This window comes from Xyrauchen texanus, chromosome 30 (assembly GCF_025860055.1).
Source record: "Xyrauchen texanus isolate HMW12.3.18 chromosome 30, RBS_HiC_50CHRs, whole genome shotgun sequence".
NCBI lineage: Eukaryota > Metazoa > Chordata > Actinopteri > Cypriniformes > Catostomidae > Xyrauchen > Xyrauchen texanus.
In genome coordinates, this window is record NC_068305.1 from 8,593,654 (window position 1) to 8,618,530 (window position 24,877).

At 41.1% G+C, this 24,877-nt stretch overlaps 2 protein-coding genes across 8 annotated transcripts in view; one reads left to right on the plus strand and one right to left on the minus strand.

The window, feature by feature from the left end:
* LOC127624132 (pumilio homolog 2-like) overlaps positions 1-14,139 on the minus strand; it is a 64,753-nt gene extending 50,614 nt beyond the window's left edge. For all 7 annotated transcript variants that reach the window (XM_052098809.1, XM_052098805.1, XM_052098811.1 and 4 more), the window contains exons 1-2: positions 14,001-14,139; positions 11,040-11,406 (exon numbers count right to left, since the gene is read on the minus strand). In XM_052098809.1, the coding sequence (XP_051954769.1) occupies positions 11,040-11,393 (354 nt within the window). In that variant the 5' untranslated portion in view covers positions 11,394-11,406; positions 14,001-14,139. The remainder of the gene's footprint in view (positions 1-11,039; positions 11,407-14,000) is intronic.
* Positions 14,140-17,526: 3,387 nt separating this feature from the next.
* LOC127624138 (rho-related GTP-binding protein RhoB-like) lies at positions 17,527-19,124 on the plus strand. The gene has a single exon (XM_052098820.1). It carries the CDS (start codon positions 17,625-17,627, stop codon positions 18,213-18,215), a length of 591 nt encoding a protein of 196 aa, XP_051954780.1. The 5' UTR covers positions 17,527-17,624; the 3' UTR covers positions 18,216-19,124.
* The last annotated feature ends 5,753 nt before the right edge of the window (positions 19,125-24,877 follow it).

The following is a 24,877-nucleotide window of genomic DNA, read 5'->3' on the forward strand; positions in this document are numbered from 1 at the left end:
GGGGGGTGGACCTCTGACCCTCTAGGGGGGTCTGGGTGCATGCTCCCCTGAAAGAAACTTTTGTAAATTTTAAAGTTAAATACTTCCATCTGGTGCACTTGGGAGCAAAATTAAGAGGCTAGTGTTGAGCTCTTGTAAACAATGTTGCGCTCTTAAAGGTCCAGTAGGCAACTTTGAAATAAATTGAATTGTGAGAAACAGAGCCCCCATATACATGATGCTCTTCACCCCAAGTCAAGGTTTAATTGACAGCTGTTCACAAACAGAGCCCAGGCCTGCCTCGCCAAAAGCTATTGGCTAAAATTAGCTGGATTGACACTACCTGACCCACAATTTTCACTCAAGAGCTAGTATGTGATGCTAACTAATCTCTCACAGGTCATTTATCTTAGACACCATGTTTAGATTATATATATATATATATATATATATATATATATATATATATATATATTTTTTTTTTTCTTAATAAATACTACCTAATGTAGCTTCAACAATTTCTTCCTCTAGTAAACAATTTAATCAAACACATTGTAGACAAATGGTTATGACAAATTAGCTGTCTCTTCCTCATCTGGGGTTTGACATCCCTTAAAATATTTTTGTATGCTCATTCTGAAAAGCAAGGTACAATCTAGGGATGTCAGCTTTTTATCTTTTAATGTTACCTCAGACTGTTAAAGATAACTTGCTAGTGAAGCTGTAAGCAGTGTAACGTTATGCCAATTAACCCAGTAAAGCTAACGGTAATTTACGTTAATCATCATTGATTGTAACTTCGCCAGTAATACCTGTTTGCTCTTGTACACTGATGATGATGATAAATTGTGTGTGGAGCAATGTATAAATGCAGTGGTAGGGCTGGGCTATATGGCCAAAATTGTTATCACGATCATCTTTTTCATATTGTTCGATATCGATATTTCTCCTTTTTTACCCTACGTTACCACTGGCGTGTTGTGAGCGAAGCAGAGAGCGTTTTCAATTAATTCCTATGAAAGCTGAGCGTCATGCTCACAAGGTGGATCGTAGGATTGGCTGTGGTGCCGAGCACGCCATCTCCTAGCACTGTGAGCACCTTTGAGCGGATTTCGTCCGCCCCAGTGGAAACACAGCGAAGAAAGCGAGAGAAAGCCGAACTGCTTGCGTTTTAGCGACACGCAGTAAATATCGAAAATTCCTCAAAAGGTTATTGTGGATTTTCTTTATCGCGATATATATTGATATCGTTTTATCGCCCAGCCTTATGCAGTGGATACATTTAAATGTTAGTTAACGTTACTTACCTCAAAGATTTGTCATCCTCCTCAACCAAATAACGTTAGAAAGATCCAAGAATACTCAAGTGCATATGTGGCAGCGAGGGCGTGGTCAAGCGCCCGTCCGGGAGAGAAAAGCGGTAAGGGCGCTCACACCTGAGCTAAAATGATGACTAACACCTGTCTCTAATTTCAGTAACATGAGGAGAGCGGCATAAAAGGGCAGCAGTGACGGAGCATGGGAGTGACAACCCGTCCAAGAAAAAGAAACCCAGAACCAGAGAGTGTGAGAGAAAAATAAAAGCTTACCCCTTAAGCAGAGACTTGTTTCCGTCCCTTCCTTTGGGCGCGTGTCACATTGGTGCCAAAACCCGGGTCATTTTTTTTTTTTGGTTATGGAACAAGGTCGCCCCATAGAGTCCTCCCAGCTGGCGGAAATCCTCCAGTCCCTCACCACTCTCCATCAAGGCCACCAACAATCCCTGCTTGAGCTCCGCCAGGATCAAGATCGGCGGTTCTTCGAGATCATGCGGGCTCAGGCAGAGGACCGACTTGCTATCCGGAGCCTCCTCAGCCAGGAGGCTGCGTCGGCCCCAGCCGCGACCCCGGACATTCGCGCTACGCTGCCCCCGCCCACGTTACAGAAGATGGGGGTAGCAGATGATCCTGAGGCCTTCCTCGACCTGTTTGAGAAGACGGCTGACATCTGGGGCTGGCCGCCCAAACAGTGGGCAGCCCGTCTAATTCCTCTCCTGTCCGGGGAAGCACAACTCGCGGCACAACAACTGCCGGCGACTAACCTCCTGGCTTACTCTGACCTAAAGAGGGCCATTCTGCAACGGGTTGGTCGGAGCCCGGAGGAGAATCGCCAGCTCTTCCGGAGCATGAAGCTGGAGAAGTCCGACCGCCCGTTTGCGTTTGCTCAACGGCTCCGGGACGCCTGTCGGCGGTGGCTGCTCGCGGGGGACCGCGACGTCGAGGGAGTCATCGATCAGGTGGTACTGGAGCAATTTGCGCAACGCCTGCCCAGGAGAACGGCGGAATGGGTCCAGTGCCACCGCCCGGCGTCGCTGGAGGCAGCTGTCCAGCTCGCGGAGGACCACTTGGCGGCGATACCGAGGGCGGATGAGCCCTCCCCCTCTCTCTCCCTCCCCTTCCCCTGTGTCTTCCCCTGCCTCTCCCCCCCCCTGCTCCCTCTCGCTCTGCTCTCTCCCCAGGGCCCGTTCCTGCCCCCCGCAGGCGTGGAGGATACACCAGGCCAGCTTCCCGGCCATGGGAGAACCCACCTAACCCTTCTCCGTCCTTCAGCCGCTCTCCTCCTCAGGTGGTAGCGCCCGCCAGCACGGGTGCGGCCGTGGCGCCTGGGCCGGTCTGCTGGAAGTGCGGAGACCCGGACCAGTGTCCGCTGATGGAGGTGGGGACGGTGGTGCGGGTCTCCGATGTCCCGCAGGCTGCCCCCGGTCGGGCTGGAGCGTACCGGGTCCCGGTAAGGATCCAGGGGGGTACATACCAAGCATTGATGGATACCGGCTGTAATCAGACCACCATCCACCAACGCTTGGTTCAACCCGGGGCTTTGGGTACTGCTAAACGGGTGAGGGTGAGGTGTGTGCATGGGGATATTCACAAGTACCCCATGGTGACTTTAGCAATCAAATTCCGGGGAGAAAAACATAGTGTGGAGGCAGCGGTTAGTTCCCGCCTCACCCATCCGCTAATCTTGGGTACTGATTGGCCGAATTTTAGAAATGTATTAGAGGGAGTTTGTGCGGATGGGTCCTGCATGAAAGTGAAGAGGTGTGTGATGTGCGATGCTTTGGCAGGGGAAGCGGAGCCGGGGCCGTCCTCGGCTGCTCCGAGTGACGAGGGAAGGGGCGAGGGGGTCACCCCTCCTCTCAGGGAGTTCCCTGAGGGGGACTTCCCCTTGGAGCAGTCGGATGAAACCCTTAAGCACGCCTTTGACCAAGTGAGAGTAATCGATGGTCAACAACTCCGGTCGGGTGTCGCCATTTCATATCCGTATTTTTTGCTTATTAAAAGATAGGTTATATAGAGTGACGCAGGACGCTCAAACAAAGGAGGAAGTGACACAATTGTTGATCCCACGGAGCCGCCGGGAAATTTTTTTCCAGGCGGCTCACTATAATCCTATGGCCGGTCACCTAGGGGAACGGAAAACACTTTTCCGTCTAATAGCCCGTTTCTATTGGCCGGGCATTGGCAGCGACGTCCGCAGGTGGTGTGCGGCGTGCCGCGAATGTCAGCTGGTAAACCCACCGGCCACCCCAAAAGCGCCTTTGCGCCCCCTTCCGTTGATCGAGGTTCCCTTCGAGAGAATTGGAATGGACCTCGTCGGGCCATTAGAACGGACGCCACGCGGACATCGCTTTGTGTTAGTCCTGGTGGATTACGCAACGCGATATCCGGAAGCAGTGCCTCTGAGCAACATCTCAGCACGCAGTGTTGCCGGGCACTCTTCAAGATAATCTCCGGTGGGGGTTCCGAAGAAATCCTCACCGACCAAGGCACTACGTTTATGTCACGAACACTTCGCGAACTTTACGAACTATTGGGCATTAAGTCGATTCAGCACTAGCGTGTACCATCCGCAGACGGATGAACTGGTGGAACGATTTAATAAAACACTCAAAAATATGATTCAGTAAATTGCGTGCACGAAGACGCTTAGGAATTGGGATAAGTGGCTGGACCCCTGTTATTCGCGAGTACGAGAGGTCCCGCAAGCCTCCACGGGATTTTCCCGTTTGAGCTGCTGTACGGGCGACGCCCACGCGGGTCCTCGACGTCATCCGTGAAGCTTGGGAGGAGGGACCTTCTAATGCTAAAAATGAAATTCAATACATTCTTGATCTTCGAGCAAAACTCCACACACTGGGGCAATTAACACAGGAGAATTTGCTCGGGCTCAAGAACGCCAGCGCCGGCTGTATGACAGGGATGCTCAGCTACGAGAATTTGCACCGGAGATAAAGTACTTGTACTACTCCCAACATCGAGCTCGAAATTACTCGCCAAGTGGCAAGGACCCTTTGTGGTCACACGACGAGTTGGGGATCTCGATTATGAGGTTAAACGTACCGATAGAGGGGCGTGTCAAATATATCACCTCAACCTCCTGAAATTGTGGAGGGAAGAGGCAGCCTCTGTGACGTTGGCAACGGTAGTTCCGAGAGGGCGGAGCTCGGTCCGGAGGTAAACAAAGCCCGCAATCCTAACGCCCAGGTTCCTTGTGGAGACCACCTCTCCCACGCCAACTCACAGAGGTTTCCGAACTACAAAAGGAGTTTGCAGACGTGTTCTCTCCCTACCGGGCCGCACAGACATCATACAACACCACATCGAGACCGAGCCGGGCGTAGTGGTACGTTGTCGCCTCTATCGCTTGCCCGAACATAAAAAGAAAATAGTTCGGAAGAATTGGATGCGATGCTTGACATGGGAGTAATAGAAGAATCTCACAGCGATTGGTCCAGCCCGGTCGTCCTTGTTCCCAAGAGCGACGGGTCTGTACGCTTCTGTGTGGATTATAGAAAAGTCAACGCGGTGTCTAAATTTGACGCATACCCAATGCCCCGTGTTGATGAACTGCTCGATCGGTTAGGTACTGCTTCGGTTTTATTCGACCTTGGATCTAACGAAGGGATATTGGCAGATCCCTTGACACCAATATCCCGTGAAAAAGCGGCCTTCACCACGCCGTTCGGATTACACCAATTCGTGGCGCTTCCTTTCGGTTTGTTCGGGCACCAGCCACGCTTCAGCGCCTCATGGATAGGATCCTCAGACCGCATACTGCTTACGCCGCTGCCTATCTAGATGATACCATCATTTATAGCAATGATTGGCAGCGGCACTTACAACATTTGAGGGCCGTCCTGAGATCGCTGCGGCGGCGGGCTCACGGCAAACCCGAAAAGTCGCGCGGTTGAGCGTGTGGAGGTACGGTATCTGGGGATCCACTTGGGTCATGGCCAGGTGCGTCCCCAAATTGACAAGACCGCGGCGATTGCAACTTGCCCTAGACCCAACACCAAAAAGGGGGTGAGGCAGTTCCTGGGGCTGGCTGGCTATTACAGACGGTTTGTACCTAATTATTCGGATGTCACCAGCCCGCTGACTGACCTTACTAAAAAGGGGCTCCGATCCGGTCCAATGGTCGGAGCAGTGCCAACAGGCGTTTACACAGATTAAAGCTGCACTTTGTGGGGGCCGCTTTTGCATGCACCTGACTTCTCTCTCCCTTTTGTTTTGCAGGCGGACGCTTCAGACAGAGGGTTGGGGGCCGTACTCTACGCAGGTGGTGGAGGGAGAGGAGCGCCCGGTGCTGTACATTAGTCGGAAGCTCTCCTTGAGGGAGACTAAGTACAGCACCGTAGAGAAGGAATGTCTGGCCATCAAGTGGGCGGTCCTCACCCTCCGATACTACCTGCTGGGGCGGGCCTTCACCCTCTGCTCGGATCATGCCCCACTGCAGTGGCTCCACCGCATGAAAGATACTAACGCCCGGATCACCCGTTGGTATCTGGCCCTCCAGCCTTTTAAGTTCAAGGTGGTCCACAGACCGGGGGTGCAGATGGCTGCCGCTGACTTCCTCTCCAGAAATGGGGGGAGTGGTAGGCAGGCCGGATGACGCCCCGGCCTGAGTCGGGCGGTGGGGGTATGTGGCAGCGGGGGCGTGGCGCCCGTCCGGGAGAGAAAAGAGGTAAGGGCGCTCACACCTGAGCTAAAATGATGACTAACACCTGTCTCTAATTTCAGTAACATGAGGAGAGCGGCATAAAAGGGCAGCAGTGACGGAGCATGGGAGTGACAACCCGTCCAAGAAAAAGAAACCCAGAACCAGAGAGTGTGAGAGAAAAATAAAAGCTTACCCCTTAAGCAGAGACTTGTTTCCGTCCCTTCCTTTGGGCGCGTGTCACAGCATATATCTGCGAGTGTGCGTGAATTTACAGCAGCGGGTGAGGAGCTGACTGAACTGACTGGCACGCAAAACATAACCTTTTATTTTATGTTATTATGAGACTGAGACATGCAAAAATAATTTCATTATGAGACCATCGTGGGGCAAATTAGACTGTGGCGGCTGCCAGAGTCTAGTCCATTAATGAGAAACACCAATTATAATGCTGATTATAATGTATAATAACAAGGCTAAGGGTACTGATATTTGATAGTCTTCCTGATAATGCCAAATGTAATGTCTGATTTGACCAGTAAATTTATACTATGGCAAATATTATTTTACTGGATAAGCATACCATTAAAAACATTTTAGGTAAAAAAAAAATCTTTAGAAAAACTTCATCAGTAACAATACTATTATAAAAATTATTCTACATAAAATTGAAATAATCAATGACAGTGTAGAAGCATTTGTTTTTTTTTTTTCAGCTGGGCAGAATTATTGATATTTCTATTCTGGGGTCACCATTGCCCTCTGCTTTTTTTAGTCCCACTCCATCCCTGATTTATCATTTTATTCTTTAATGAACAGTACTTTTTCAGATTTACAAGTAACAGAAAGGAAATGTTTTGCACATGTCCGTAAAGTAATATTAAACGTACTTCGTTCAAAGTTGTGTGAGTTTAGAATCATGAACTCCAGTCCCGGAAATCAAAACAAAACCTTACGGCCTCTATCATCACTGTTTTTTCCAAATAACATTTTAATAAAATACAGGAAATAATTATTTTGTTTTTATCCTATTAATCTTCGATTATTCAATTATCAAAATTATCGTTAGTTGCAGCCCAGTCCAAATGTTAATAATTACATTCCATTACAATCGTATTAACGTTATTTGTGTTTCAATCATTATGAATGAAGCAACTCCCAGTGTTATTTTGAATGAGTTTGACAACTAGCAGGAAATCTTCAAGGAACAAAGACATCACTTCCTTAAACTGATGAACGGTCATTGAAATGGTCTATAGAAAGATTTTAAAATGGTGTTTCTTGACTATTTTAAATCTTTATGACTGAAATATCAAGGGACATGTTTGTCACTATATTTTGATAATGAAATTTTACACCAAGCCTAAAATACTACTAAAGATGCAGTTGAATGAATTAGTTATGTTTTAAGATGTGATATCTAAAAGTGAAAGCAAAGGAAGAGACAAGATGCATAGACAAGACCAGGCAAAGTATGTTTCTATCTGTTGCTGGTATTAAATATCCAGCGAGTCTGTGCATTTCATTTTGCCCCATTGGCTCAATGACAAAGACTCAAAAGTATCATTATGAACTTTTATTAATTGCACTGTATTTATGTATGTTGGGTGGGGAAAACACAAGTGTGAGTGCTGAGCAAGTACACTTTTTAAGAGTTTGTTCCAGTTTCCTTTTAGACGTTTTTGTTCTGATGAAGGGTTGTTTTAGAAATGTTTGTCTCAATTATCTGAAAATAGATTAAGTTTTTCAGACACATTAACAGTTGTAAAAAATGGAGTATTACCAGGGGCTTTTAAATGTCCTACATTATGTAAGAAAAAGCAATCATGTTTCCTGAAGCAATGGTTATTGTAGTTTTTGCAGGTGATATGCTAGTAATACCCAGTAAATCACTTTTTCCATTTTCTGCGCTAATTTGTGAGAAAATCTGCCAAATGGATTTATACATGCTAACGTGTTGAATGGAGCTGGGAATACTACACTTAATGGTAGCTTAATCAAATGAGTTCAAATATGTAATACTACTTTTATAACTATGTTAGTTTCTAGCTAAGTGAGGGCTTAATTTGGTTGCACCATTTGTTCTTATGGAAGGACTTAGCTAGTACGTTGTGAACTCCCTGTAATCACATAATATGTCGTTAACATTTATTTCTAAAAATAAGCAGCCTTCAAATTTGTAAAGGGGAGTGTTGAAAAGCCAAGCATTTTTATGTTTTCTTTTTCTAGTGGATGTTCAAACCAGGTCAGTCCACCTGAAGTGGTAAAGTTGGTTGCTTGACCATTTTTCATTTTCCTAAATGTATTGGAATCGCAAAATTACCAGTTTTATTTTACTTGGTTTAACCAAGGCGGCCATCTTTGTGTCATGGCGCACAACATATTTTGGTTACACAGATGTTTACGGAAACCTCAATATCTCAGCTCAGGATGGTCCTAGCTCCTTGGAACAAAAACAGATCTCTAGAGCACATTACAAAGTACATGTACATGTACATATATAATTATTTTGCACAGTCTTGGAATGTAGGTCCAATTTATAATGGGAAGGGTTCGAGATCAGCAAGGAAATTATTTTGTAAAATTCTTCCCACAACCTGAACCAAGAACATCATTCAATATATCTACTGAGGACAAAGTGTGAATTCCCATGAACAATGTTCTTAGAAAACTGACACCTACCGCGTTGACTACTGCCACTGGAAGCTCTCAGAACATTTCCGAGAGACCGAGTGAGGAAATCTCACAGCTTCTAATAAAAAAATGTAGCTTGAAATGGTGTTGTCAATCATAAACATAATTACTGTAAAAATACTGTTCATTTTTATAATTTGTAATGCTTATAGTACATCGGTTTATTTCTCAAAACACTTGAATAAAGGCTACTCGCCAGATTTCTACTAGCCCTAGCTCTGTAAACAGTGGAAGATCAATAAAAAAATTTCCCAGCAAAATGCTCCTATAGAGCTCTTATTTCTGTGAAAATTACAGGTTCCTATCTGGTCCCCATCAAGAGATAATCAACATGAAAATGAGGGAAATATTTCTTTTTAAATAAAAATAAAAAAAAGAGAAGATTCAAACCTAAAAAGTTCTGCATGAACACTATACTTACTTAGGTACGCCCTAATTTTTTTTTAGGACTGACACTCAAACCCTTCCCATTACAAATTGACCCTAAAAATTGAACTTTTATCAATCTTGAGCATTACATTAGGACTTAAGTTCTAAGTCTAAGGAACAAGAATGTGTCAAATGTTTATATATGTACCCTGTCATGTGCTCTAGAGATCCGTTTTTGTTCCAAGGAGCTAGGACCATCCTGAGATATTGAGGTTTCTGTAAACATCTGTATAACCAAAATAACCAAAAGACACAAAGATGGCAAAGTAAAATTAAAAACTGTTTGTTTTGCAATACCAACAAAAAGTAGTAATCACTCAAAAAAAAAAGCAACATATGTTGGACCACTTAAGATGGATTAACCCAACCTTTCGCAGCAGTAATACATTACATGTACATCGAAATACAATACATAAACCAAGCAGCTAAATATGTAAATAATAACATTCACAAACTAAAATGAATAGTGTGCAATAAATTAATTAAATACTAATACAAAAGACTGAATTTTTTTTTTTTTAATAATGGTCTCTTTCATAAAAGGTAAACGAATAGTCATGTCAACATCATATGTCTTCAAGGGATTGAGGTCTGTCACGCAAAACCTGATCTTATTGATGTCATTCAGTCATTTTGCTTTTGTATTCCAACTATAACTCCTTGGAGGCCTCTGTAAATAAACATTTTATACATAAAATTAAGTTTCACGTAAGTTTAATGGTGCAACGCCCAAATATTAAGTTGCACGTAAACTGCAACTTGGCGCTCATTTATGCTGCAACTAGTCTAGAGGTCTGCAACCAGAACTGGGCCCGACAGTACCTTAGAAACCACTGGGTATTGGGCCAGGTTCAGGTCAGTTTTTTTAAGCATGACTTAGAGTTCGGGTTTGAAATTAATGAAAAATAATCAGGGGTATCAGGCTGACCTAACTTGCTTCATGCACGTGCTCTCACACACCGATACACATGAGCAGATGTTTTATGGGCCGTTGACACAGAATGTGTTTTTGCCTGTGTCTGCTCTGTTTTTCCATTGCTTTACAATGTAAACACGCACTGGACAGACATCTATGACTGTTGCACTGCATCTCGCAATTTCTTCTGCATTTTCAAGTTTCAAAAAAGCATGTCGAGACACCCGTGTTCTTTTTCAATCCTTGCACAGTGTCTAGCTCCTTTAAGCACATGTGTCACAAAGATTTGATGTTGTGAAGACGTTCAGGCTGGAAAGGACTTCATGAGACTTACATTGTCACACATGATTCCAGATTATTCTTCACAAAGCAAAGCTTTAGAGCTTGATAAATGTTTTTCCCTTCTGCTCTAGTGTGCTGAGGGGCCAACGTGCCTTCTTAAAACTGTGTATATTTACTGATATGAATGTTGCCAATGATGTTTGCATAAAACACAGCCTATTGCAACAATACTTGCTTAGAGAAAATATTATGAAGAGAGTGAACAATTTCGAAATGGGTTCGGGGTTAAAATATGACAGCACCGTACAGTCACAGAGTAATGGGTATGGGTCGGGTTTCATTTTAAAGCCTGAGCAAACCTCTAAGCTAGTCTAAATTGTAGCTTACGCATGGCTGGTGCAACCGGCCCCTGGTTATTATCGCAAACTAAACCTAGACAGGACAATCAGATTTTGTCATGTTGTCTTCATTTTGCAACAATGACTGACTGACTGTACATTATCCCACTTAAAACAACATTTATCTATAAAAACAGCCAACAACAAAGTGATTCGGATCACCAACTGGCACCTGCATAATCTTGAGGTTTTAATACATCAGGCAGCCCTTGTCTTTCTGCCCTAGCTTATTAACTTCTAGCATGACTTTGCAGATACTTTCACTAGGATAGCTGAGCAACCACTCATTAGATACTTCAGAAGCATGTATCGAACAAGAGACTGTCACTAAGCTGACATCTGTGAGAACTGCATCAAATCCATACCTGGTCAACGTGGTTTCCTTCACCAGTGGGCCAACGGTGTTTGCTTGTAGTGCAGCTACCCAGCTGCTCCCCGGGCTGCCTTTGAAAGAAATAGCCCACGGTGGCATCGTCTTGGGAACGGCCGCTCAGTGGCGGCTGAGGGGTAGCAGGGTTGGGATTGGCCACCCGGTCCATCCCTGGCAGAGGGTGCACTCCTCCAGGTCCCTGCCCAGCCACTCCTACTGTGGCTAGAGAGCCCCCCGCATGGACTCGGACCCCTCCAGCCTCTGGCGCACCGTTTGTGTGCCGCATCCCACCTCGCGTCTCCTGCCAGGCCACGTCATTCATACCTAGGATGCTGCATGGAATGCTCATTCCACGGGAAAACCTAGAGATGTGAAGGTGTTGGTTTTTTTATTCATGGCATTAAAATTCTCCTCCTTATTAGGCCAAAACATAATTTAATTGAATTATATTGTTTCATATAATCCAAGTTTCAGAATACAGAATCATTGACAAATAATGCTAATATTTGAGGAAAATCAGACATGTTGGTTATGCAAAATGTTACCCTGAAATACTTGTTTAACCCTTCACTTAACATAAAAAGCCAACCGTATGATGTTAAAACAGCAACCTGCCAACAACAGCCAAGACAACACACTAACCTCATTACCTGTTTGCAACAAAGCTGATTATGGTATATGTACAACCCAAAGCTATATCTATATATGATTCCGTACATACAAGAAAATGTCTTAACACATAAAATGGTGGCCAAAATTCTTTGAATAATGTACAGATTTTGCTCTTATGGAAAGAAATTGGTACTTTTATTCACCAAAGTGGCATTCAACTGATCACAGTGTATAGTCAGGGCATTAATAACGTGACAAATTACTATCATAATTTGAAAAAAAAAAAATTCTCTCATCTTTTCTCAAAGTTCTCATCAAAAAATCCTCCATGTGCAGCAATGACAGCTTTGCAGATCCTTGGCATTCTAGCTGTCAGATTGTTCTGATACTCAGGTGACATTTCACCCCACACTTCCTGTAGCACATGCCATAGATGTGGCGGTCTTGTCGGGCACTTCTCAAACACCTTACAGTCTAGCTGATCCCATAAAAGCTCAATGGGTTAAGATCCATAACACTCTTTTACAATTATCTGTTGTCCAATGTCTGTGTTTCTTTGCCAACTCTAACCTTTTCTTTTTGATCTTCTGTTTCAAAAGTGGCTTTTTCTTTGCAATTCTTCCCATAAGGCCTGCACCCCTGAGTCTTCTCTTTACTGTTGTACATGAAACTGGTGTTGAGCGGGTAGAATTCAATGAAGCTGTCAGCTGAGGACATGTGAAGCGTCTATTTCTCAAACTAGAGACTCTGATGTACTTATCCTCTTGTTTAGTTGTACATCTGGCCTTCCACATCTCTTTCTGTCCTTGTTAGAGACAATTGTTATTTTGTCTTTTAAGACTGTAGTGTACACCTTTGTATGAAATCTTCAGTATTGTATAGCCTTCATTCCTCAAAACAATGATTGACCGACGAATTTAAAGAGAAACAGTTTCTTTTTTTTGTTGTTGCAAATTTTGACCTAATATTGACCTTAAGACAACCCAGTCTATTGCATACTGTGGCAACTCAAAAAAAAAAACACAATGTTAAGCTTCATTTGATGAACTAAATAGCATTCAGCTGTGTTTAATATAATGGCAAGTGATTTTCTAGTACCAAATTAGCAATTTAGCATGATTACTCAAGGATAAGGTGTTGGAGTGATGGTTGCTGGAAATGGGGCCTGTCTAGATTAGATCAAAAATGGCTTTTTTCAAATAGTTATGGTGCTGTTTTTTGTTTTACATCAGTAATGTCCTGCCTGTACTTTGTGATCAGTTGAATGCCACTTTGAAGAATTAAAGAACCAAATTATTTCCGAAACAGCATGATTTGTACATTATTCCAAAATGTTGGCCTCTATTGTGCATGTTATGACATGTATACTTACACCAAATCCACAGCAACTGAAACACAAACCTTTATAGAAGCCAGCTCACGCAAATATTGTTGGCGAATCTTATTTTCACATAATCACTTTTATATTCAAATAAAATACAAAAGAATGTGTCAAAAGAACAAAGCAGCACCCTATCATCTTCCGCAACTTTGGCCACTAACTAAACCTTGGCCACTAACTAGCTGGTTCAATATAGAACTACTGAAAGCATGAAATGTCAATTTAGAGTAAATATACGCGCTTTAATTAACAAGCGTTAGCTTGTAATCATTCGCGTGTACGTGAATGTTTTGGGTGTGCAGTGATAGCACGATGCTTACGGCTAACACAGATGATGGACGGCGGTGGATTTTGGTTTGATGTCAGATATAAATAGTCCTTTTTACGATGTATTCAACCTTTGTATGTGTTCCATAATGTCTCAATAACGCCGTTAGATATTTAGTCCCATTAGTTTTGTTTTATTTGATCAAGTGTCTATTTTGTTTATTAGCATCACAGGGCCTCACTAACACTCAGAGCGAGAGACAGCCAGTTTCTACACAAAATAACTGACTTATTTTTATTTAAGAAAGAAAATAACAACAAAGACCGATAGATAATTGCTGAACATCCTTAACAATTAATATAAACTCCAAGTATAGATGTAAAACTCCACGCAAGTCCTGTTTTAGTGTGTTAGCTCAGATGCTCGAGCCGCTTTGTTGATAAAGCCACACACGAGCCTCTCACGCCTAAAAGTTCATTTTACAACCAATGAACCCATTAAACGCCTGCTACAAACAATTACACGTATCTACGTGTTATGAACAACGGGGAAAGCATTTAATGAGAATTAATTGAGAAAGCCCCATGACTGATGGACTCACAACATGGCTCCCCTGCATGAACCCCTAAACAAAAGCGGCAACAATTGACGCACTTGCTCCTAAATATCCATCCCATCTATTCAAAGATACTCACGCGCGGTGTGTGATGTTCAAGGCCGATGCTTCGGGGTTGTGTATAAGTTTAGTTTCCGTGGAGATGTGGTGTGTGTTTTAATGATTAGGTGTTGGAGGCGCTTGTATAGGAGTTTGGGAGGATCGGTGCCCTCCTCCCCTGTGCACGCGCGCACACACACACACACACACACATATATCTGTATATCACATTTATAATCACTTTTAAAGTCATGCAAACATACTGACTTGAATGCATTTGATGATGTTTGATATAAATAGCACAGGTTTATCATAATTCGACACTATTGGGTCATGCATGTAAGTATTATATATATATATATATATTAAAAATGCTTTGTTTTGTTGATTTAAGTGCTTCTGTCTGTCTGTATTTCTATATAATATAAACCCTAATGTTCTCATTACTGTAAAAATCAAGTTCTCTTAATTAAAATGATGCAAAATGACAATTGTGGACTGTGTGGTGAAATCCATATTTCTGAAGTGATATGATCTGTGTGCTTATTTAAACCCTTTTTTTTTTACTATCAATCACCATTGACCGCAGCACCAACCAGACGGCAGAATGTGAAAGTGTAAGCTACTTCTGCACCAGAATGTGGAAGAGAAACTGTAGATTTACAGTAAATAAGAAATGAAATATTGATCTGTTTCTCACCCACACATCTATAATAGTGCTTCTGAAGACATGGATTTAACTACTGAAGTCTTATTGATAACTTTTATGCTGTTGTCATGCCAATTTTGGACCTTCAAAGTTCTGGTCACCTTTCACTTGCATTGTATTGACCAACAGAGCTAAAATATTCTTTTAAAAATCTTTGTTTGTGTTCTGCTGAAGAAAGAAAGTCATACACATCTGGGATGGCATGAGGGGTGAGTAAGTGATGAGAGACTTTTGGGTGATCTATCCCTTTGAATGCTTGTTTTGTAGACACATTAAGCCTACATATTAATTTCTTTAATCATCTTAATATATATACAGGTATATATATATACACACACACACACACACACTTGTGGCCTGAAGTTTGGAATAATGTACTGATTTTGCTGTTTCGGAAGGAAATTGGTAGTTTAATTAACCAAAGAGGCATTCAACTGATCACAAAGTATACAGCTCCATCACTATTTGAAAAAGTGTTTTTTTTTTTTTTTTTAAATCAAATTTAGGTCCCTTTCCAGCAGCCATCACTCCAACATTTTATCCTTGAGTAATCATGCTAAATTGCTAATTTGGTACTAGAAAATCACTTGCCATTATATCAAAAACAGTTGAAAGCTATTTGGTTCATTAAATGAAGCTTAACATTGTTTTGTGTTGCCACAGTATGCAATAGACTGACATGTCTTAGGTCAATATTAGGTCAAAAGAGCAAAAAAGAACAGCTTTCTCTAGAAACTCGTCAGTCAATCAATGTTTTGAGGAATGAAAGCTACACTGTAAAAAAAATTCCTGTTAAATTTACGATAAAAAATGTCACCAGAAAAAATATGGTACCCACGTTTCAGGCTTTACGGGATGTAATTTTGATGCCTGTATATTTTATGGTGCATTACCATCATTTATATTATTAAATAATAAACTTTATATCTTAACTGATTTTTCTAAAACTGTAAAAATATATATGCTTTTTACTTTATAATGTATTGTTAATCACTTTAAAATGACAGAATAGCACATGATGACATGAAGTTCACCAGTAGTGGCTCTTCCAGCAGCAATGACCAATACAAATTTAAAGACTGTGTCAGTTACACTCACACAAATACTAAACACTATCAGGATAACGCATGTGAAATAACTAAACTACATCAAATATAACACCGAACACCCCAATGTATGTAACTGATATTAAAAATAAGAAGAAACATAATTATTCTCATAAAATATAATGAAATTAACTAGGTCACGCAGGGAGTTCTGGGAATGCCTGATTATTGTTTTTTACCATAATTTTAACAATAATTTACTGTATAATGTATATCTGCTCTCTTATTGAACATAATATACATTTTTTCTGTTAATTATACAGAAAATCATACTTTTTACATTAAAAAAAATTACTTTCTTTTATTAAAACATTTTACTGTATATTTTTACAGTGTTTTATTGTTAAAATTCCCCCAAACAAATTTACTGTGCATACAATGCTTGAAATTGCCCAAAAACTGAAGTTTCATACAAACTAACAAGGACAGAAAGAGATATGGAAGATCAGATGTACAACTAAACAAGAGGATAAGTACATCAGAGTCTCTAGATTGAGAAATAGACACCTCACATGTCCTCAGCTGACAGCTTCATTGAATTCTACCTGCATAACACCAGTTTCATGTACAAGACTAAAGACAAGACTCAGGGGTGTGGGCTTTATGGGAAAAATTGCAAAGAAAAAGCCACTTTTTTTTTCAGAAACAGAAGAACAAAAAGTAAAGGTTAGAGTGGGCAAAGAAACACAGACATCGGACAACAGATAATTGGAAAAGAGTGTTCCGGATCTTAACCCCATTCAGCTTTTATAGGATCAGTTAGACTGTAAGGTGCATGAGAAGTGCCTGACAAGACAGCCACATCTATGGCAAGTGCTACAGGAAGTGTGGGGGGAAATGTCACCTGAGTATCTGGACAATCTGACAGCTAGAATGACAATCATCTGCAAAGCCATTGCTGCACATGGAGGATTTTATTAATTTTTTTTATTTTATGAGAACACTTTGAAGTAGTTTGAACATTGTTTTCAAATTGTAATAGTAATTTTTGACGTTATTAATGTCCTGGCTATACTTTGTGATCAGTTGAATGCCACTTTGGTGAATAAAAGTACCAATTACTTTCCATAAGGCCAAAATCTGTACCTTATTCCAAACGTTGTCTACCATATACAGTAAGTATATATATATATATATATATATATATATATATATATATATATATATACACTTACTTACAATGCTTATTATTTGATTTATGTGTCTATGGATGAGTTGGACAAGATGGTGGAAACCAGGCAACAAGTGTTCCTTACAAGGGAGCTTCTTCAATAATGCCAGTATGCTCCTCATGAAGTTGGTTGAGAGAACCGGAGCAAAGAAAAATATACTGTATAGCTTTTATATGTTTTTGTCTCTATGACAATATATCTATATTAATATAGCTGTCCAAACAGTGTGAGGGAAGTGCGCTAGTGTGCTCACGTGACTCGGAAATGTGATTTTTTTTTGTCTCTCTCTCACTTTTTTCACAGTGATTGGGTCAGAATTGATCTTTCCTAGGAGTTAAGTATTTCTATATACATATTTCTCAAAATGCTTCGTGTTGGTACTTAACTCCTAATAAAGATCAATTCTGACCCAATCACTGTGAAATAGTAAAGAAAGGAAAAAAAAAAAAAAACGATTCCGACATCACAGACTCATGTCGAAAGTGTGAGCTCACGAGCGCACTTCCCTCACACTGATTGGACAGCTATATTAGGAACTCACAGAGCTCTTATAAAGTCAGCACTGACACATGTTAGATGTCAACACTTCTCCATACGCATTAGAGAGCAGCATTGTCGAGCTACTAGTTACTTATCTGTATATTTCGCTGCTCACGTTTCGCGTGACCTCTTAACTAATGGCGAGTATTCGTAAAAAGCTGGTGGTGGTTGGTGACGGGGCATGTGGGAAGACGTGTCTGTTAATCGTCTTCAGCAAAGATGAATTCCCAGAGGTTTACGTGCCCACTGTGTTTGAAAACTACGTGGCGGACATCGAAGTGGATATCAAACGAGTTCAGCTGGCTTTATGGGACACTGCGGGACAGGAGGACTACGACCGCCTGCGGCCCCTTTCCTATCCGGACACCGACGTCATCCTCATGTGCTTCTCTGTGGAGAGCCCGGACTCTCTGCAAAACATCCCGGAAAAGTGGGTGCCGGAGGTCAAACACTTCTGTCCTAACGTGCCTGTCATTTTGGTGGCGAATAAGAAGGATTTGCGGAGCGATGAGAATGTGAGAAGTGAGTTGTCCAGAATGAAACAGGAGCCCGTGAGGACGGAGGACGGACGCGCCATGGCTGCGCGCATCGGAGCGCATGATTACATGGAGTGCTCTGCCAAAACCAAAGAAGGGGTCCGGGAGGTGTTTGAAACCGCTACTCGAGCAGCCTTACAGAAGAGATCCAGACCGCCCACTAGCTTTTTGAAATGCTGCCTGTTATTGTGAATTATTTAATGATGCCTAAAAGTCATAAACTTCATGAAGTCATGAAAAGTCAGGTTCGAACCTGTAACCTCAACCTCAGCGGATGAGCTTACAATGCCAGAGACGATTGTACATTTGGTGTTTGCTTTTGTAGGTGTGCTCCTCATCAGTGCAATATTTCAAAGCTTTTTAAAGTCATAAGATCCACCTTACAGAAGAGATCCAGATTGCCCACTGGCTGTTGAACTATAGCTGACTTATGCAAAGACATTATGGCACAATGGTATGGGTCAAAACTAAAGGAATTGCTAATGGAGTTTATATCATCATTTGGAACTAATCTCAAAAGAACTGAATAAGAGTTCAGTATGAATCAAATATGATTATACTGATATTTGTTTTCCATGTTCATTGGTCGCTGAATTAAAATGCACTTGTTGTATTGATGCAGGTACTCTCTCAGAACTCAAAAGTTCACCTGTGTTTTATATGACAACTGAGCCATGTTTTAGATGTACGCCACCATCAAGTGTTGAACACAATGTTAACTGTAAATATAGCACTGTAATGCCCTGCTGTGGCATTTTCTTTCTGTTTATTTAATGTTTCAAAGGCAAAAATTGTCAAACAACAATTGAAAGAGAGCAGTCTAAGTGTATATAAGTTTTAAGCATGTAAAAGGGACCAATTACTGTACAGGTCTTGTATTCAGTTTGTTACTGTGTTGAATAGGCCTCAACTGAACCATTTCAATGCTTTGAATAAATTATTTTGTTTTAACATTTGATTAATGTTACATTTGCTTTTAAGCACAACGTATTTATGGGATTTATAAGTTAGTGCAATCAATATTTCCTCTAATTAAGGCTTTACATTTTGGTCCATGCTATTTGAATCCATGGGCGGTTTTGCTTGTGAATGACACTTATAAATAAAGATATATTTGAAAATTATGAGAGTGTCTGAAATATCTTTAATGTAGAGGTATTGACTTCCTAAGGTAAAACCTGGACTTCTACCACTTCTTAGAGACATTAGTGGATGATTTAGAGCACCGAAGTGGGGCACGCCCCCCCCTCCATCCGCCCAGCAAATTGTAAACTCATTTGTAGCACAAAGTTTTTTTTTAAAATGGGTAAGTGTGTCATTAAATAATTTAAATGAAATCAGTTGTACCAGACCCTCAGGGTAAATTCTTGTTTGCACATCTTCTTAAATTAAAGGGATAGTTCACCCAAAAATTAAAATTCACTAATTTACTCACCCTCATGCCATCAGATGTGTGATGTATGACTTTCTTTCTTCAGCAGAACACAAAAAAATATTTTTAGAAGAATATCTCAGCTCTGTAGGTCCATACAATGCAAGTGAATAGTGAGCAGAATTTGTAGCTCCAAAAATCGCATAAATGAAACATGAAAGTAATTAATAAGACTCCTATGTTTAAATCCATGTCTTCAGAGGCAATATAATGCATGGGTGAGAAACAGATAACATTTTAAGTCCTATTTTACTCTAAATCACCTTTTTCACTTTCACTTTTACATCTGAAAGTGAAAGTTGATGTGGAGATTTAGACTAAAAAAGGATTTAAATATTGATCTTTTTCTCACCCACACCTATCACTTCTAAAAGATATGGATTTAAACACTGGAGTCGTATGGATTACTTTTATGTTTCCTTTATGTAATTTTTGGAGTTATAAAGGTCTGGTCGTATGGACCAACATAGCTGAGATATTCTTCTAAAAATCTTTATTTTGTTCTGAATAAGAAAATTATAAGAGAATTTTCATTTCTGGGTGAATCCCTTTAATGTTTGAAGCCTTATATGAAACTCATTGCAGAGCTTTATAATCCCGCTCTTATTAGATTTTGACTACAGCAGAATGTAATTCAATAAATGGGTCACATTCAGCTCATCATTTCACTATAAACAGAAAATTCTGATGCAGTATCAAACAAGGGGAAAAAACTTCCAATGTCTGGGCAAACAGGAAGTCTGGCAGCGCAATTTCCCTATTAAACAGCATGAGATTACAGGCAATGAGTCAGTTGTAAAGGGTATGAATAACTTGTTGTCTGTTTTATTTTCCTGTTTATACTGCCACATTCGCTGGCATTGTTATTGCCAGATGGATGTATCTAGAATTTGACGTCAAGAAGGAATCTCCCTTATCTGGGGGAAAATTAGGTCTTTGAATCTTTTAAAATTACCGAGTTGTCTCAGATGTCATGACAGATAATTTGGTTCAAGGGTGGGCTGATTGGGTTGGTGTGATTTGTACTTTTACATTCTAAAATAGTTGAAATAGCAGTTTTTGGCAATAATAGGATTGTTCAGGTTGTAGTCCAAAAACCCAGAATAGAATTAGCATGTCCAAGCCATGGTTCCCTTGGGAATTTCCTATAGTAAGTGGGAAACAATACTTTAAGATATGTGGATTATGAAATGAAACACTTTGATACCTCAAACATGAAGCATATTAAGCAACTTTTAAAGCCACATTAAGCAACATACTTAAACACACACACGCACGCACACACGCACGCACACACACACACACACACACACACAAACAGGGGCTTCAAAATTCATATTTGAGGTATGAAAATGTGTCATTTATATTGTAAAACAAAACTTCCATGTATCTTTAAGTAATGTTTACCACAGACCTTATTTTACTCATAAATTCATAACTGCAATTATAAAAACCCATAGGAAATTCCCGAGGGAACCCGTGGCGAATTAGCCTTCCGGGTTCGCTTACAAATTGATGTCACGGCTGAACCGTTTTATATGGCATTAGCTTATTAAATCATGGAAAATAAAAGAGGAAGGAATTGAAACAGTAGATAAGCTGAAAATGTTTTTCTATATTTTTGATTCGAGGGGGGAAGTACTTCGTACAAGCCCTTTTTTTACTCTTTAAGCAGAACTTTCTGTGTGTTATGCTTTTTAATGTGTATGGATTGCACACACACACACGCACGCACGCACGCACGCACGCACGCACGCACGCACACACACACACACACACACACACACACACACACACACACACACAAACACACACACAACTAACAAAAAGTGAAACATGTTGGGTTTCCTTGTTTTATGGGGACTTTCCATAGACAGAATGGTTTTTCTACTGTACAAACTTTATATTCTATGCCCTAACCCTAAACCTAACCCTCACAGAAAACTTTCTGCATTTGTACGTTTTCAAAAAACATCATTTAGTATGATTTATAAGCTGTTTTCCTCATGGGGACCGACAAAATGTCCCCATATCGTCCAAAAATTTCGGGTTTTACCATCCTTATGGGGACATTTGGTCCCCACAAAGTGATAAATACACACTCACACACACACACACACACACACACACACACACACACACACACACACACACACACACACACACACACTAAAGATTTAATTATGAACCTCAATGATTCCCTTTTTATAAACCAGCAGGTGGTGGCCATGTGGTGTGAAAAGCTGAATAATGAGTCACACGAGAATGGCAAGCTCCAGATTGGAAAGTATAACTAGGTGCAAGTGTAGAGAGAGGTACAATGTACAAAGTAAAAGGTACAGAAACTTTGGAGCCTGCTTATAAATCAAGGGAGTTTTATTGTGATTGCTAATGATTCAGAAGTCACACTGTTTGCATTGAGAAGACGCATATTGAGTGCCCTTCTCGTTGTGTCCCTCAAATTCATAGAAATATGCTATTTTATGTTAGAATTAGAATGTCAAGTTATCATACATTTAAGGAAGTTACTACACACAAATTTATCCCATGACCTTAACTTGTCTTTTGATTTTGTTTTCTGGTTTGTAATTTTGTAATTTTGTGAAAATGGATACATCTGTGTTGATTGTGAACATGGACACATTAACTCACAATCATCTGTCATGATATAATGATTTGATAGAGTTGATATTCTTACTACAAAGTATTTTGTTTGTAGTATAATGGCGAGTTTGCACTACACAATTTTAAGCCCGATTTTCACTCGCCAACAGTTTTGTGGAGATCGCTGACAAAAGCCTGAAATCGTGGGCAAATGGGAGCTCGTACTGTGAACGATAATCACAATGTATGAACTATCAAAGACTTGATTTGAGAGAAGCGCCGACACATCGCCAATGTCAGTGAGATATCTAGAATTTTAAATATATGGACCTGTCTGCGATTCCAAATCGTGCAATGTGAACTATGTTTTCACTGAATACAACTGCAGCGTTGACCTACAGCCAATGAGAGAGCAAGAAACGGGGCACGGGAAGTTTCAATAGGAGGAGTCTTGATGTACCTGTAACAGAACATCAACTAGCATGGCTGCGATATCAAGAAAGTCTCATTGGACTGAAGAAATGGAGAAAAAATGTGTGGAACATTGTCATTGACATTTGATGTTTCATCTGAACTGTAACACAACCGGGTGGAGAAAAAGAAGAGTTAGAGAGAAATTGCCAATTCTCTTGGACAGTCAGGTAAACAAATAGGTAGCTTTTCTGTAGGAGGTACTTTTTCATATCATAACCAATACGATGCCTTGAGGCGATTAAAAACATACACATCATATTCAGAAATGCATAACGTATGATCATCATTTGTTTTCGTATCTCGTATCACTTCTCGTGTGTATTCTGTTGTGAAACGTAATTTGGAGTCCAGACAGAGTTGTCGGGGATTCGTCAATAGTAAAATGTCTTGTAATGTGTTCACCCCTGTCGCGGATTCATTGTGTAATTTGAAAACGCTACAACTTCCATGACAAGACAGACAGTTGTGTAATATGAACGGTACTACGATCTGACATCTTTGAAAGTCGTGTAGTGTTTAGGAGCCATAAGAGGAAGTAAGAGCAATAAATGAGCAATTACTGAAATTATAAAAGTCCTTCTTTACAAGTGCTCAATTTATTATGTTTACGTTTTGTTGTTTGCTACTCTTCATTTAAAGCAGTGCACTAGGAACTGACTTTAAAGCTGATGCATGTAATTCCATTGTTCTGTCGAAGACTGTTCCCCTATGTTTCCCCTTAGGTCAGTGTCGAAGTCTGTTCCCCCTTTGTTTCCCCTTAGGTTAGCGCTATTAAACATGAGGGGAACAGACTTTGACATTAACCTAAGGGGAACATGGGGGAACAGATTTCGACACTAACCTAAGGGGAAAAATGGGAGGAACAGATTTCAACACTAACCTAACCGTCTCCGACACTAACCAAAGGGGAAACATAGGGGGAACAGACTTAGACACTAACCTAAACGTTGGAGGAACAGACTTTGACACTAACCTATCAAACTTCGACTCTAACCTAAAGGGGAAACATAGGGGGAACAAACTTCAACACTTACCTAAGAGGAAACATAGGGGGAACAGACTTCGACACTAACCTAAGGGGAAACATAGGAGCAACAGACTTTGACACTAACCTAAGGGGAAACATAGGGTGAACAGACTTCAACACTAACCTAAGGGGAAACATAGGACGAACAGATTTTGACACTAACCTAAGGGGAAACATTGGGGGCACAGACTTCAACATTAACCTAAGGGGAAACATAGGGGGAACAGACTTCGGCACTAACCAAACAAAATTCAACAATAACCTAAGGGGAAACATAGGGGGAACAGACTTTGACACTAACCTAAGGGAAAGCATCAGGGGAACAGACTTTGACACTAACCAAACAGACTTCAACACTAACCTAAGGGGAAACATAGGGGGAACAGACTTCGACACTAACCTAAACATTGGGGGAACAGACTTCGACACTAACCTAAGGGGAACATAGGGGGAAGAGACTTCGACACTAACCTAAGGGGAACATAGGGGGAAGAGACTTCGACACTAACCTAAACATTGGGGGAACAGACTTCGACACTAACCTAAGGGGAACATAGGGGGAACAGACTTCGACACTAACCTAAGGGGAACATAGGGGGAAGAGACTTCGACACTAACCTAAGAGGAACATAGGGGGAAAAGATTTCGACTCTAACCTAAGGGGAACATGGGGGAACATACTTCGACACTAACCTAAGTGGAAACATAGGGGGAACAGACTTCGACACTAACCTAAGTGGAAACATAGGGGGAACAGACTTCGACACTAACCTAACAAACTTCAACACTAACCTAAGTGGAAACATAGGGGGAACAGACTTCAACACTAAGTGGAAACATAGGGGGAACTCACTTAAACACTAACCTAAGGGGAAACATAGGAGCAACAGACTTTGACACTAACCAAAGGGGAAACATAGGACGAACAGATTTCGACACTAACCAAAGGGGAAACATAGGGGGCACAGACTTCAACACTAACCTAAGGGGAAACATAGGGGGAATAGACTTCGACACTAGCCTAAGGGGAAACATAGGGGGAACAGACTTCAACACTAACCTAAGGGGAAACATAGGATGAACAGACTTCAACACTAACCTAAGGGGAAACATAGGGGGAACAGATTTCAACACTAGCCTAAGGGGAAACATAGGATGAACAGACTTCAACACTAACCTAAGGGGAAACATAGGAGGAACAGACTTCAACACTAACTTAAGGGGAAACATAGGATGAAAAGACTTTGACACTAACCTAAGGGGAAACATAGGGGGAACAGACTTCGATACTAAGCTAACAGACTTCAACACTAACAT